This window comes from Lynx rufus, unplaced genomic scaffold, assembly GCF_022079265.1.
Source record: "Lynx rufus isolate CCGP_SWC_20201006 ecotype Redwood Valley unplaced genomic scaffold, mLynRuf1.p SCAF_24, whole genome shotgun sequence".
NCBI lineage: Eukaryota > Metazoa > Chordata > Mammalia > Carnivora > Felidae > Lynx > Lynx rufus.
Genome location: NW_025814839.1, coordinates 3685061 through 3701307, shown reverse-complemented (window position 1 = coordinate 3701307; position 16247 = coordinate 3685061). Strand labels below are relative to the sequence as shown.

At 47.2% G+C, this 16247-nt stretch overlaps 1 protein-coding gene across 1 annotated transcript in view; it reads right to left on the bottom strand.

Annotated features, from left to right (window-relative positions):
- CUX2 (cut like homeobox 2) overlaps positions 1-16247 on the bottom strand; it is a 263190-nt gene that overhangs the window by 90604 nt on the left and 156339 nt on the right. The window contains 2 exon segments of the mRNA XM_047088255.1: positions 9710-9757; positions 13454-13564. Of these exon segments, the coding sequence (XP_046944211.1) occupies positions 9710-9757; positions 13454-13564 (159 nt within the window).

Sequence of the window (16247 nt, the reverse complement as noted above, 5' to 3'; positions counted from 1 at the left end):
CCATCTGTCTGTCTCTCCCACTAGGCCGTGAGTGTCATGAGGAACAGAACCTGGGGTGCTCACTGCCATATCTCTAGAGCCTGGCACCCACCCTGGTACACAACAAGTGCCAAATAAGTGTCTGCTGTAGAGTGAAGGTCTCAGTGGAACTGAAAAGGGAAGCAGGGGTGTGCATAGGTGTTCTAGGGACTGCTGGCTGGAGAGTAAAGGGCAACAACACTAAATGATCATGATTCTACAGTCCCGCCTCTGGGAGGTTTACCCCACATCAAGCTCTTTATCTGCATGGATCCTCCCAGCCTCCCTGGGGGTGGGGACTGTTACCATCCCTGTTTTACAGTCAGGGAAACTAAAAACCGCGCCAAAGGACAGAGCTGGGATTTGAACCCAGGTGCAAATCTAGGCTTATGTCATTTCCACTCCACCGAGGGCGCCTGATGAATAAGTAATTTGTGTTCACCCTCTCACTGTGCGTGCTTAGCACTGTTCCTGGCAGACAGCAGGTGCTCAACTGTATTCTGAACATGAGTGAATAAGAATGCTCACCACCTCAGCGCCGGCATCTTGCACCATCCATGCCTGGCACATAGTAGGTGCTCAACAAATGGATGCAGGAGTGACTGCTGGTGTTGTGGGCTAGCGGCTGTGGTAGCTTCTGCTTTGCTCCCTGCCACCCCCAGGCAGACATGAGCGCTAACAGACACTTGGCTGACAGCGCCACGAGATGGATGCGCGCCTGGCGGCCTCACCTCCCCGCCGACTGGCCCCGCATGGCCTTCCATAATGCAGTCCATTAAAAGGCTTGTAAATTTTCATACACGAAAGCCTACCATGGCGTCAGCATAGACTAATTGTTGTTAAATGTGCGGGAATGTTACCGCCACACCGCTGGAGCGATCACTCTTCCCAGCCTGGCCCAGACGCCGACCCATTCCTCTGCAGGCGGAAAGCTTACAACGTTCACACAAGGCCAAAAAGCAATTCGTGTCAAAAAGATCAATAATATAAAAATAAAGCATGAGAATTCTAGTTAAAGGGAATGTCATATAAATATGTGGTTCACGTCCATGATTCCAAGATTAAAAAAAATCAATCAATATCGTTCTTTAGATGATGTTATTTCTAATGAGAAATACCCGGAACAACTGCAAATAACTGCTTAACTGGGGGGAAAAAAGCATTAATAATTTACTTTATAAGGCATATGATACCGAATGAAAGAGGATCGCTGCTGGTTCTTAATTTGGTTGTAATGCAGCGTGACAGGCTCAATGATGCTTTGGTGGGTTCTTAATATTAAATTCAGAAGGATGTTCAGCTCATTCTAAGTTTTACCCCAAGCTGGTCAGGGTAAAACCAAAGGGGCAAGACTCATTATGGAAGCCAAGGAGACTTGTGCCATCAAAGTTATTAAGTCATCAAAGAGGAGGGAGTAGGGAGAGTGTGTGTACATGTGCAAGCTGGGGGCAGTGGGAGGGACAGAAGTCCCTCTCATTGCATCTTGCGAGCGACACCCTGTTTACAGAGCCACTTCTATATGCCAAGTTCTGGGCTGAGTGTGCAGACCTGGGTTTGAATCCCAGCTCCCTTTATGGGCTGGGCTTCCCTGGTGGATTCTGTCTGAAAAAGCTCAGCAAAGTCACATCTGAAAGGCATGCATCCGGCTGAGTGATGAGGTCCTCCCCAGCCCTAACCACCTGCAAGTGTCCAATTCTGGCCTTCAATCTAGAGTCCACATCCTCGGTGTTTCCTGTACCGCCATGCCTCTGTTTAGCCCTCCAAACTGATGTTTCCATCTTCCAGACTCTGCTCTGTTGGTGAAGAGCTGTGTGAGCTTAGACCAGCGGCCAACCTCTCTGAGCCCCAATTTCTCACCTGTAAGAGGGGACGATACCAGCAGCACCTCTCTGTGTCGCTGAGAGGCAGTGAAATGTGAGAGGCTTTACTAAAGGCTCAAAAAACTTTCCTGGCTAAAAATCCAGACTGAGCTATTCACCACCACATGCTGGCTGCTGAGTCTCAGTTACCTCACCCGAGAAATGGGTGAGACCAGAAGCCTACTCATGAGGCTTGTGGGAAGAATAAATGTGATGAGACAAGTCTCAACTCGTCCACTTGAAATGCCAACTTAAGTTCAAGGAGCACTCACTACATATGCTGGGCTTTGCTCCTGGGGTTTTTCATGTATTGACTCAATTAATCCTCACATGCACCCTATGAGGTGGGTACTATTATTATCTCCACTTAGAAAACAAGAAAACCAAGGCCCAGAGAGATTTAGTGACTTGCCCAGGGTCACACAGCCAGGAAGCAGAGAGCTAGGATGCAAGCCAGCGCCAACCTGGCTCTAGAACCTATGCTTGCCCCCAGTGCTTGTCTTTCCCGTGGGTCCTTCTGGTCAGCAAGGCAATTTCTTCCTGGTCTTACTGGCTGGTCAGGACTACATGTGTCTAATGTCAGTTGTCGCCCTAAGGAGGCCTCACTTACAAAGGATGGTCATGACAGTGCTGGGAGCCACTGAGAAAGGGCAGTTTGGGGAGCAAGAGAGTTAAGACATCAAAAATAGCTGGACGAGCAAATAATGTAAAAAGGCAAAAAGAAAAAAAAAAGGCCCTGAAATTAAACTTCAGCTCAAAGGGAATGGCAGGAGTCCTGTAGGCACGTGCAAAACAAAGGGGAGCACAGGGACCAAATTAGGACATGGCACGCAGGGCTGGGGGGTTGTGGCCTAGGTAGGAAGACACATGTCTGTCTCAGGTGATCTGAACTGTGAGGTCCCCCTCCATGTCTTTCTCAGGCAGCTTGTCTGCAGGAACACAGATTGACCTGTTCAGAATCTTGTCCTGGGTTAGGACTCCCTTCCTTGCCCATGACTGCCTGGGAGGGAAAAATGATCCCCAGTGTTCAGGGCTGGAACAGACAATGTCAAAGCCAATGATGACCTCAGGCTCTGGGCACTGGATGGAGGTGGTGTAAGAGGGGTACAGCCCCCTCCTCTCAGTCACCGTGCCTCCATGCCATCTGATTAGCAGTTGGAGGGATCCTACTGAAACCTGAGTCAGACCTGGTCCCCCCTCTACTATAAAGTCTCCTATGGCTCTCACCTAATTCAGAGTCACAGCCAAAGCCCTTGAAGTAGCCCCAAGGCCTTGAATGATCTGGCGCCTGTAAAGATGACTTACGCTAAGTGTCATGGTGGACAAGTACAAGGGCTGTGCTGTGAAAGGTGGCAGGGGTGGGAGGAGCGGTGTCCAAGACTGACCAGGGTGCAGGGTTGGTCAGGGAGGGCTTCCTTATTCCCCGAGGATCTGACACTTGAAAGGAGTGAATCGGGCAAAAAGATGGTCCAGGGAGAGCATTCCAGGCAGAGGGAATAGCAAGTACAAACACTCTGAGCTAGGAACAAGTTAGGCTGCCTGCTGCTCGAGGTGAGCGGCAGGCAGGGGCCAGATAATGCTGGGGCCCACTGGCCTTGGGTTTCTGCCCTAAGGACTTTTCTGATCCCACACCACCTTCCTGGGCCTGAATCCATGCCCCCTAGCTTCTTTCCCTGCCTCAGGTACAGACTTGGGCTCTAGATGAAATGCTGGTCCTCTCCTCTCTGTGCCTCAGTTTCCTCATCTGTAAAAGGGACTAATCACAGAACCTCTCCCTGATTAGAAATCTTATGAAAAACACATGATATAACCATTAGAAAGTATGCAGTATATAGTAGCATGCAATAAAAGTCACCTCGGGAGGCTTCTCTAACAAAGGCAAGGCCCACCTTCGGTGCCAAGCCTGGCTGCTTACTGACAACAGTGGGCAATGAGGCTTAGTGATACCCAGATCAGGAAGGGGCACTGTGGGCATCCTGGCCTGGGTCTGATCAATCACAAGATCCTGGTAGGTGGATGTGGTCAAAAGAAGAGAATTCCCAGCTCTCTGCCCATCATGAAAGTGAGAGGCACTCAGGGTAGAGAGTGTTGGGCACCTTTGGCTGGGTGAAGTCTGCAGGGAAGGGTCTGTAAGGCTTCAAACTACAGCAGGTTATGAAATCTTACATCTCCAACCATGGTGGCACCCCTGAAACCCATGTGAACCAGGGGGAAAAGCGTCCCCATCCCATTTGACAGATGGCACAGTGGAGGACATCTAACTGGACTAGAGTTAAACATATCCATTTGTTGGTTGTTTGGCTGACTGGTTGAGTCATCAACTCAGCCAACAAACACTCACCGAGGTGGAGCTGTCAAGCTGGGGGGCGCCGGGCTTTGCTTTGCCACCTAAATGGCCTACAGGGGAGGCAGTGAGACTCCACCTTTTGCTTCCTTGCAAATCCCTGTTTCACCACTACCTTTCTGCTCCTCTGCAAACAGACCTTCCATCTGCTCTGACCTTTAGCCATTGGGGTTTGTCTCAGAGTTGTGCCCCAATCCCATCAGAAGAAACACAAGGAGAAGAGACAAAATCATCCAAACTGTTGACACTCCCCCCTGGGCATCTGCAGGGCAATGCCAGGCCCAAAGCTGAGCAGGTGGTGTGCCTTCTGTGTGCCCTGGCTTCTGCTCCAGGAGCACCCAGAACTCTCCCTCTGGAGTGAGGGGAGATGGCCGCGCTCGGAAGGGATGAAGGCCTAAGAACTTGGTGCTGGGGGAAGATGTCTGGAGAGGGCGGAAATCTGACAAAAGGCTGAGAGAAGGGAGCTGAGGTGGAGGAGAAAAGGGAGAAGGTGAAGAGAGAAGGAGGGGAGAGGAGAGAGGGAGAAGGGAGCTGAGGATCAGGGGAAAGAGGGAAAGAACTGGCAGTCTGTAGATCCTGGCTGTTCTGGTGATCTGTTGCTGTGTAACCAGCTGCTCCAAAATGGTGTGGCTCAAAACAATGACTTCTTATTGTCTCTCATGGCTCTGTGGGCTGACGGGGCTCAGCTGGGCAGTTGTCTTGTCATTTCTCAGGCAGTTCACAGCCAGATGGCAGCTCAGCCGCACCGGCCTGATGGCTCCACTGGGCTGGATGGCCAGCGTGGCTCCCTGACTCACGCCTGGTACCTTAGTGCTCCTAGCCCCTCTCATCCACGTGGAGCGTCATCCCCCAGGCCCCCTCTGTACAGGGTGGGCTTCTCACAGCAGAGTGGTCTTGGGCAAGTCACACTTCTTACACGAAGGTTGGGCTGCAAGCAGCAGGAGGCAGAATCACCAGTCCAGCGGAGACCTCCAGCTGGTACTGGAAGAGGGTCACCTCCACCACATTCTAGTGACTGAAGTGGACACAGGCCCAGACTCAAAGAATGGAAGACACAGGCTCCACTTCTTGAGGGGGTAATGCCAGACACATTGTAGTTACGCAGGGGATGAGTGTGAACGTGAAGCTCAGAAAAGAAGCAGAAGTTCTAAGAGGAAACTAAGAGGCCTCCCGTGAGCTCTTGACATGACTCCTGGACATTATTTCAATCATAGGGACCGAACTCCTAGTGACATTCCTTGAGGGCATAGATGGTGTCTCACCATCTTTGGGCCTTCCACAGCTTTCACTTGGAGCCCGGCACATAGTAGGTGCTTCACAAGTATCTGTTAAGTGGACCTGCAAGGCTCCAAGCAGAAAGGAGGCCCTTCTGGGGCTTGCACAAATACTTGCCCTCCCCCACATCAACAGGTGTCTAGTTAACTGCGAGGTCGTGACCCTCACTAGGCCCAGCATCTAGAATACCACCTGGAATGCAGTAGGGCTTCAGTAAAGGTTTGTTGAGTGAACACATGATTGCATGGACTCAACAGATGATGAATATGTCTCTCACAAGTGGCACCTTGGTCTCGTTTCTAAGCTCCTAGAAGGGGGTCATGCCACACAAGCTCCCTCAGACCTTGACAGAACAGAGAGAGGATATCTTGGCCCTATGCCACCAAACACACCCACCACAATGAGAATCAGACTCGCCAGCCACCTGACAGAGGATTTCACTGAACCTCATGCAATCCTATGAGCTGTCACAGTGGAGGAAACAGTGGCTCGGAGACATGAAGTCACTTGGCCAAAGTCACATAAGTTTGTCAGTGTTCAGGTGGAACTCAGACCCTGGACGTCTGATGGCCATGCTCTCCTGTCTCCCCTGGAGATAAGAGGCTCTGCATCAGCCCCCGTGGTTCCCAAACTGAAGTGTTTCCATCAGGCCCAGGTTAATGTGTCTGTTCCAACTCAACCAAAGGGTTTTCCATCATTCAGGCTACATGTCCTTCCTGGTGGAAGAAGAAGGAAGCAGAGAGAAAAAAATCTCACAGTGGCCCTGCCATCTTCCTGGCTGGGCCAGTACACACACTCCTTAGAAAAGTTTCACCTCTGGTTTAGCATAACAAAACTTTTAATTTAGATGTTTTCATCTCTCTCTCCAAGTAAAAATAAGTTTAAAATAATGACTGTAATAAATGAAGGTAATTAATTGTAGTTTGTTCCTTTACTGTCTAGTCAGCTTAATTTTACCTTTTCAACTAATAATGAGAAAATAATTTTTGTGCTCGGAGGGTTAATGATATGTAACTGCGAGAGCTGCTAATTGCATGTTGCAATCCATCCATCAACAACCCCATCTGTGCGACTTGATTATGTTTGCTAAATTATTGCTTTGAATTATCTTTCATAAAGCAACTTTTGTAATTAGCGGGGCTTTCGTCTTGCTCTTTTCTCTGAGCGCAAGGATATTCAAACTTTGGCCATTTCAAGCTGTCTCCATTAAGCCACCTTCTCTGGCTGTCTTTGTTTCCCTGAGCAGGGGGAATCAAGACTGTCCTTTAAGCAATCAAGGCAGAGAGAAAAAGCTTCCTTGATTCACAGCAGGGCAAATTCACTTCCTCTCTGCACCCCTCCCACCAGCACACGCATACGCATGCACACACACACAACACACACACACACACACAAAAGAAAAAGAAAAAGAAAAAAGAAAAAAGAAAAAAAAAAGCCCACACATATACAGAATAAAAAGATAAAAAGGATGCCCAGATTCAGTATATACCAGGGCTGGTGAAATGAAATTAAAGAATGAACTTGAACATGTTATATTTCAACAAGAGGCCCATACTGGGAAAGAAGGAATATTCAGCCCCGGCGTTTTATGGGCTACTTTATGTGACTTGAGATGGTGTTTGCCTCAGGGAATATTCCTGGGAGGTGATTAATGCCCTCTTGGGAATTCTCCGTTCTGAGCCTGGAGCCTGGTGGATCGGGAGAGGGAAGTGGCATAAAGGATGAACCCTCATTAAAAAAATTAAAATGAAAATCAAATTTGGATTATGAACGGCTTGTGCATGAGCAGTTTGTTCTGGACGAAGACGAAGATGCTTTTTATTAACACCTTTCTTTGGCGGCGTTTCTCCCCGGAGGCGTAGGGAGGGACATGGCGGCTGCAATGGATTAGTCAATAGATCATGAGGAAAGCAGGGGTTTCAAGAATAAAACTCCAGATAAATGTAGTCTTTTTGGTACATTAAAGGGACGATGGAAAGCCCTCTTAAGAAAATTAACGAAGTTATCTGGAGATCCTCAGCTATTAAAACAGTGTGAATTCAACATGCCACATGAATTTGGAAATGAGAATTCAGCTTTGTCTTCCCTTTTGGACCAACTAAAACCTTCTCTCCCTCTGTAAGTTACTGGGTACCAACAGTGTACCAGGCGCTGTGTCAACTGCCTCCACCTTTAGTTCTTTGAATCTTTACTATTAACTTCCATTTGCCAGAGGAGGAAAGCTGCAGCTCAGAGAGGTTAAGGAACCTCTCCCTAGCCACACAGCTAGGTAAGCAGCAGTGCTGAGACTGAAGCTAGGCCTGCCTCAGTCTGATTTGTACATGCTTTCTGCCATACTGCACTGATTGTTTTCTGGATCATCACCCAAACGAAACACTGAACTCTTTCTCCTATGGAAAAAATGATGTAAGTCACACCTGCTTCCTACAGGGACAGAAAGCCCCCTTCTTCTGGAAAAAAGCCTTGAACACCCACTTAGGAAAGAGGCAGATTCCAGCCCATGCATAGCAGAGGCCAAATAAACCTGTACTGGAGGTGACTGATAACAGGAATTATAAAATAACCAGGACTACCAACATAAGGCAATGTTCTAAGCACTCCATGGGCATTAACTTTGCTCTTCCTCAATCACAACCCTATGAAGGAGGTACAATTATTACCCAGTTTTACAGATAAGGAAACAAAAGCACCGAGAGGTTAAGTAACCTGCATAAGGTCAAACAGTGAGGAACTGGCAGAGGTAGGGTTCAAACCCAGGTTGGCTCCACAGTCTGCTCTTTATCGCCCAGTAGCTTTCAATGTGCCAGGCATTACATTAAAACCCTTCCCTGCAATATATCTCAGTTAGTCCATAAAACAACACAAAAATGTCTGGAGTGTCTTTATTCCCATGAACAGATAGGGAAACTGAGGCTCTAAGTGGCTAAGAGAAGCTCCGCCCATAGCCCAAGCAAGGGAACAGCTGAAAAAGCGCTGCTCAGTGCCTGTCTTCAGGCTGGGCAGAGAAATCAGCTGCCTGAGAGGTCTTGTGTGCTGAGCATCCCTCATGGGACCAGGGCTTGGCAGATGGGAACCTCTTTTTTTAAAAAAACACAAAGCCATGACAACAAATTCCCAACATTATTGGTCTTCTTTCTGGTTTGTTTTTCCCCCTTCAGCTCAGGCACCTCACAACCAAATGAATCAATACTGGATGGCCCTATAAATAAATAAGCACATCAGTCAACTCAGTAATAAAATGAGGGGATGAAAAATATGGAAATCAGCGACATTTGTGTAAATCCAGTTATTGTTTACTTTAATATTGCCTTATGCGCTTACGCGGTTCCAAAGAGACAGATTTAAAGTAATGTGGCGCTTGGCGGATGACAGACTTAAAATGCATCACCATCGGAGAGGTCTGAGACGGGCCAGCCCTTCCAAGGTCCTGCCTAAATCCAGGGGAGACTGAGAAGAGCCCCCTAAAGATGGAACATTTGACAAACAGCTTCCCCTTCCACTACCCTGCCTCAGTGTAATTCCATTCTCTTCCTAGCCCGCCTCCCTTGCCCGCAGGACAAGTGGACGTTCTCAGAATCCTGGTCACAAAGTCAAGTCAAGACGAGAAATGGAGGAGGTTTGGCCTCATCACAGGGCTCCAGGAAGGCAAGAGAAACAACTGGCTGAAGACAGCTCAGCTGCTGCCAAAGGAACAGGGTCCGATGGGTTGTCAGGAAAGAACATGAACAGTGTTGATTTTATACTCAGATGGTGGGTCAGTAGAGAGGATTTCAGGGTGGGCTGGTAACTGTTTGGACTTATCTGTAAGACTGCCTTAGAGAATCAATGCAGAGCAGAATGCCCGGGGACAGCAAAGGTCACTGAAGACAAACCTCTTGATTTAAAAAATGGGAAACCAAGCCTGGAAGGTGAGGTGGTTCATTCAAGGTCACAGATACTATGTATAGCAGAGCTGGTGTAAGGCTGGACAAAGTCTAGGAAGAGGGAGATTTCTTGGGATCAGACACTGGAATCCCATCAAACAGAATGGAGAACCCATTCTTACTATGTCACCATTGGCTGATCCAGAGAGAATGGGGCAGAGTTTGCAATGGGGGTAGGCAGGTTTCTCCCAAGCTTCCAGAGGCTGCTGGCCTCCTCTGGCAATTCCAGGTGGGACAGGAGAGGGAACCAGGGAATGTTTTTGTGACATGCCATTGGCCTTGGGTCTTACCTCAGCTTGGAAGCTTTTTAATACAGGAGCCACCATCTCTCTGATTTCCTGAAAAAGAGATCAGCGAAGAGTTCACTACAGTGCCAGGTGGGATACCCCCATGGCCCCTGCTTGCAGTGCACTGTTGTCCCCTAGGTCAGCATTTCCCAAATGTGTCCCGTGGGATGCGCATCTGTGGGATTTCATAAGGGTTTCTCATATATACACCTACACACAGATACACTCACACATACACACACACATGATGCCAAGCCAAATCAGACTGGGAAAGAAAGTCCAACATCAAGTTTCTTCCCTGCAAGACTTTTTGGAACCTTTAGTATAATGCACCTTGTGCATTTCTGGAAGAGGGGGAAGGAAATAGCATTTCCCAAATAGATCTGATCGTGGAATACTCTTTTATGCAAAGTACTCATGGGGATTGGTGGTGCATCATGTGACACTCTTTGGAGTGGGGGATTGGCGGGGGGGATGGAGAGGTGGCCTCAACTCTCCACACCCAGCACCATGTCACTGAAGTCTCTTCATAAAAACCTCTGTCCTTGAAGCATTTGCTCAGGGCTGTCTCTTCCAGGTGGCCATCTCTGCTTCCCCTCACCCAACTGCCCCTCTCCGGCAAACACTTCACTTTGCATTTTAGCAACATAACTTCTGTACTTGTCTCTCCTTCCTCACCAGAATGTGCAGCTTTTGGGAACTTGGCAGGGGCACCTCCATGGTTCCCAGATCAGAGGAAGGGCTCTGTGAATGTTTAATAAACTTTATGGCAGTGGGCTATCTTCAGAAGGGAGCATCCTACTTCTGGACCCCAATTTCCTGTCTTTCACAAACGACCTTGAGGTTCCTAGCCCCAAGGGCTTCCCTGCTTGGCTCCTGTGAGTTCTCCCCAGCACACAAGAGGGAGGCCTTTTAGAACCTAGTGTTGCAAGATTCCAACCCTAAATGCTTCAGTTTCCTCTGTGACCCACTGGTGATTCCATGACTGCTGTCAGCCATGGCCCACAAGAAACTCCCATGGAAGGAGGAGATGTGAAGGGCTCAAGAGCGTGGGGGAGAGAGGGGCAGTGGGGAGAAGTGGAAAGGAAGACATGGGCAAAAGATACTTAAGTTTAGGTGAAGAATAAATCCCTTAATTACGAAATAAGGTTGTGCTACTGTCCCTGGAAATTATCTCTCTTCTGGGTCCTGGGCACCCCTCCTCACTGATCGGGTGTTTCCCAGGGCTCCTCAGAGCCAGTGATATAGTGATGGCATGCTGGGGATCTTCAGGAAGCACACAGGAGTTCATGTGAATCTATCTAGCGGATTTGATCACAAGGAACTATGGGGTGCATGGGCTGAGCCATGGAAAAGGAAATGCACAAAAACCTAGGTCCCACGTTGTGAACTCAAATGTCCACAGAGGCCAGGGGGAAGTGGACATGAGGGAGGCAGGCTGGGAGGTCCCGTGGCAAATCTTGGGAGAACTCAAGCACTGTGTGATGGGGGTGGCAGTTGTTCAGCTCCAGCTGGTGACTGCCATGTGGGCATGATCTGTGTGACCAGATCTACCAGAGAATCTCAAAAGGTACTGGAAATTTGAGGTTTTGGGTGAAATCTTCTGAGGTGTTAAACGTTGGTAAACTTACTGTAAAACTTGAGTTTACAGACCAAATAAAACACACCAGTAGGAAACCTCTGGTCCAGGTTCAGGAAACACTAGTGCTGGAAGGGGCCTCAGAAACCATCTCTCCAGTCCCCTGAATTTCCAGAAGGGGAGACCAAGGCGCTGAGAGGGGCTGGCTTGCTCAAGTCTCACAGTGCGCAAGTGGCTCAGCTATCATCTGAATGCAGGTCAACAGACAACCCAAACCAGCTGTCGGCACACTTGAGAGAGTTTAAGGGATTCAAATCTGAGGGCCAACTTTGGGCCAATGCTGACCATTTCTAGAAGCTCCTTGTCCTGTATGCTTCACCCTTAGGGGGGGAAGCTGAGCATAGGCACCAGCAGGAGGTGAGTTGGGCACCAGCCAGATGATGTTCTTAAATAAAGCCTTGGCATGACTCTCCCCATCAGGAGAGACTAGTTCCAAAAATGAGAATTTTCAGAGGCGCGACTATAATAGGAATGGAAACTTATTCCTTCTAATTACATAATTGCATAATTATGCAGTATTGAAATTATGTAAGCCGAATTCCGAGGCTTAAAACCTGGCCTGGATTTCCCTCATCACCCGGGGGGCTCCCATGTGGCCCCGGGGGAGGAGGATGAGATGGAGGATTTGTGCTGACCAGAGAGAAAGCATGTAGGGCTGGGAAGATCTAGGGCCATTTCATCTCTGCTTCCCACAGAATGGAGAGTCAGAGGTGAAGCTTCTGGTGTCCTCTTTCTAGGCAGAAAATCAGTTTAAATAAGAAGCCACTATCTGTTCTTAGAGGGAAACAAAGGATGCTCAGCATTACCTATGCCTTCTTAGCTCCAGGAGTCAAACCAAGGACTTGACTTGGCCTTCTGAAGCCGCAACATGGGAGACACTCGGATCTGAGATTGCTGCCTCTTCTCCTGGAGCACCCTCCCTCAGCTCTCAAACCTAAGATTCCTTCCCTAATCGCTCCATGGGCAGGTTCTAGCTGCAGCCTACTTCTTCTTCTTGCTTTGAAGAACCGAACATACTTATGACTTGTGTGAGGAAGATTTCACAGCTAGAAGACCTGAACCCTCTGTGCTCATGTAGCCCGATTCCTGGGTAGGCCTGCCTCTTCTCCATCTTTCCATGGCCCCCTCCTCCATCAGCAAGGTGGCAACAGAACTCCTGGGTGATTCTAACAGGCAGACTGGGATCAATATTTCCAGGTCTGATACTTCCAGAATTGCCAGCTGCTGCCCAACGCTCCTCCAAGATCCAGGCCACTTGAGTAGGTTAGGACATAGAGGTCAACTATTAATCTCTGACGACACAGAGAAGCACAACTGGCTTTGGGGGCAGTCAGGTCTCTGTTTCCCATAGTGGCTCTGATGTGTCACATCCTTGATGACATTATATGCAATCAGAAGGCTTTATTTTTCCTATCGTGTTTATTCCATCTTTTTTTTTTTTAAATGTGAGCAGCAACAGGGGGCCTGATAGAGAAAGTAAAAGAATTAACACATTCACCCCTGTAAAGAACAAAAACAAGTCCATTCTAGTCTCTTCCCTTGGGGGGGCCTTATGGTATGGGGGGTGGGGGGAGGGGACTTGTCATTATCTGGACCACTTCAAGTCAGCTGGGAAAGGCAGAGCAGATGGGTGGAGCTACAAGGCAAGAGGTGAAGGGGAAGAATGAGGCCTGTTTATGTCAGTGGGAGGCAGTTTCAGAGGAGACTGAGGGAAGGCCCAGAGAGGGTAGGGAATCCTATAGCTGTCCTCTCCCAGACACCAATGGAAAAGTAAAATAAAATCAAGAACCCTAGAGACACTGTCTTTGCTGTCAAGGCCAGGTGTTTGACTAGATATGAATGTGGGTGGGGGGGGGGAATGGATGTTTTAGAGAACCTCAGAAAGAGTAACTTCAATGGAGAAGCAACGTGCCCTCACTTTAGACAGCACCGCTGAGCACCACTAGAGCAAGAAACACCCAAAGGTTGGGGGCTGTAATTTTTTCTTCGTGGCTAATTAGCTTCTTTTCTTGTTAGTCACTTATGTCTACAGTTTCCAAAATATAGTTTGAACAGGGAAAACTCTGCATTCCTACTGAGTTAATTCTATAACGGCAAATATACTGTACCTCAGGTACATTTTTCTTAAATTCCCGGCGGAGTTCAATTAAATGTTTATGAGAATGTTCACTCTCCTCCTGCCGTGCAGACAGCTCGGAAGCGACGGAATTAAGCTCCTTCTGAAACAATAAAAAAAAAAAAAAAGAGAGAGAGAGAGAGAGACAGACAGAGAGACAGAGAGACAGAGAGAGAGAAAAGAAAAAGATTTTTCCCCCTCCTCTTCCTTTTTAATCATCATACAAAACAGCATTCTGAACAAGTTTTCTTAATTTACAAAGCTGAGAAAAGACAGGATATTGACTCCTGGCACAAATGAATAATTTACAAAACTGGGGATGTAACTGAAAAAAATCCAGGACAGCTTTTTTTTGCTCATCGGAAGATCAATAATCTCCCATAAAGTTGGGTGGAGCTATTTTTTTTATACCTCTCCCCAACCCCCCTGCCCCACCTCTTAAATTTCCAAAGGAGTGATGGCATAAGCTTGTCAGTAACTGTAGAAAACATCTCCAAACCGTGTCAAAATAGTAAAGTGCGGCATATTGTATGGGCATATTATAGTGTAAGAAAGTGCTGTCGACAGCTTTCATATATCAGAGGTGGGAACTGTTCCAACTATGACTTACTTACACTTAAGGGTTCATAAATACGCCTTTTAAGATATAGATGGCTTTTTAATTTCAGTAGATTTTGGAAAAATGAAGGTGCCAATAAGAAGCAAGCTGACCTTTTGTGTATCCTGCAGTAAATCATTTAAGGTTCACTTCAAGTATAAGAAATATTTCACTGAAGACTCCTGGATTCAGAAGAAATGGATTGGAAGGTGCCTTGGCTGCTTATGTGCAATGAAGGAGCCAGACCAGGTTTTTACAGGATGTACCATTCAGGAAAAAAAAAGAGAGTGAGGGATGGAAGGAGGGGCCACCCCAGCTTACACACATCACAGACAATATCTGCTGGTCGTACATGTATATTTGATCACCCTCTCTCCACTTTCTTCACTTTAACGGTGGCAGTTTCACAAGGGGAGTACAATTCACCATGAGTTGTCATGGATTTCATTTGCATAATTCAAGAAATGCTGTTTATGTGGTCTGCTGCTTTCTTGCACCATCCCGAGATGGGCTTTTTTTCTGGACCATAACTCGAGGAGCATTTCTGTATATATCACCCGATTATATTTGCAGCAATCAAGCCCCATAATTTCCTAAATCCGGTGATGCAATAAATTTCTGCAATCAGATTTATTAAAAACACACACGCAGATGCAAGAGTGTATTTCTAGGGTGAACTCTTTAATCTAACATATGTATGATGAGGCCCGGCACCGTGTTGAAAGACCCCATTTGTCATCGCTAATATGCATTCATCTTGCACACACAATGAAACACTTTTACCATTAGATAATGAAATAAAAGTACTATTAACCCGCTGCAAATCCTTTTCCCTGTAAGAGACGAAATGCATGGTAATTGTCTTATATCATGTCTGAGTCGGTAAATCTGCTCTATAGCAGTTCACCATAGCACCATAAACCTCATACCCATTGGAGGCTGGAGAGCCTACCCTAAGCCCAGCATAACTGTCTCTGCCTATGGTGCCTTAGGGAGAAATTGGCAAGGGAATTTCTATTTCTGGAGAAATGTCTAACCTCGTTGGAAAACCATGGGACTAGAAGAGAGAAGGTCAAGGCATAAAAGCAGAGATTAAAATAGAGGGGCAAAGGAATCGGAAATGCGGTGCTCTCCAAGGTGCTGAAGTCAATCCAATGCCACAGCACTAGGTACATCAACTTAAAGGCACTGGAGCTTCCAGTACAAACACTTCATGGAATTTTGAGTCAGGTGAGAAAGAAGGTATCATTAGGAGAGACAGAAACAGAAACAGTTTCTGACAGTCTACCAAAGTGACAGAAGAAAAAAGGGAGACTTCTGATTTATCATTATTTTAAAATAATCATAGTTTCCAATAAAGAAAACACAATCAAACACAATCAAAATATTGAGTGACCAGAGAGAAGTCTGTGTTTGTAGGAAAAGGACTGATAAAATGTAGATAAAATCCAACCAAGTGGTGCAGCCAGGTGGACAGAATGCTCTCAGTTTTCTTTAGGTTTTCTCATCTGTCTTGAAGACAAATATGGGATTTTTACATTGCTGTAGGACAAGCAGAGCTGTGACTTGTGTTGACATCACGTGATTTTGGATTATCATGTATCTGACACTATGTTCTAATCTCTGGGACACTGCCCCTCCCCACACCACACCACAGCAACCAATATACCTGGTTGGTGCTGGACTTGGACTCCTCAGTTAAAACATGAAATCCAGGCTCTGAGAAGAAATTTCACAGCAGGATAAGTCCAATGACTTGACGTGTTCTACCAGATAATTATGCTGTGTGGCTGCACTGGGGCCCTTCACCACAACCTCCTAGGCTGCTGGTGGGTGTAAATCTCTTTACTGCAGACACAGCAGAGGCAAGACCAGGCCAAGGAACATCGGCAAACCCCCAGGCCCAGCCCTACTGCAAGCCCAGCTCATGGTGTCCTGTTGAGCCCTAGAAGAACAAACAATATCCATGTTCTTCTCAACTTTGCCTGCTTCCATGCTCATCGTTCAACCCTGAATTCTCACCACGTTTCCTAGGTAAGCTCACTAACAACAACACCATCAATAACAATAATAATAGTAAATAATAATCATAATTACCATTCATTGGGTGCTTACATATGTCAGGCACCATGCTAAGCTCCTTACATACATTATCTCATGTAACAAGCACATTAATGTGTCTACTAGG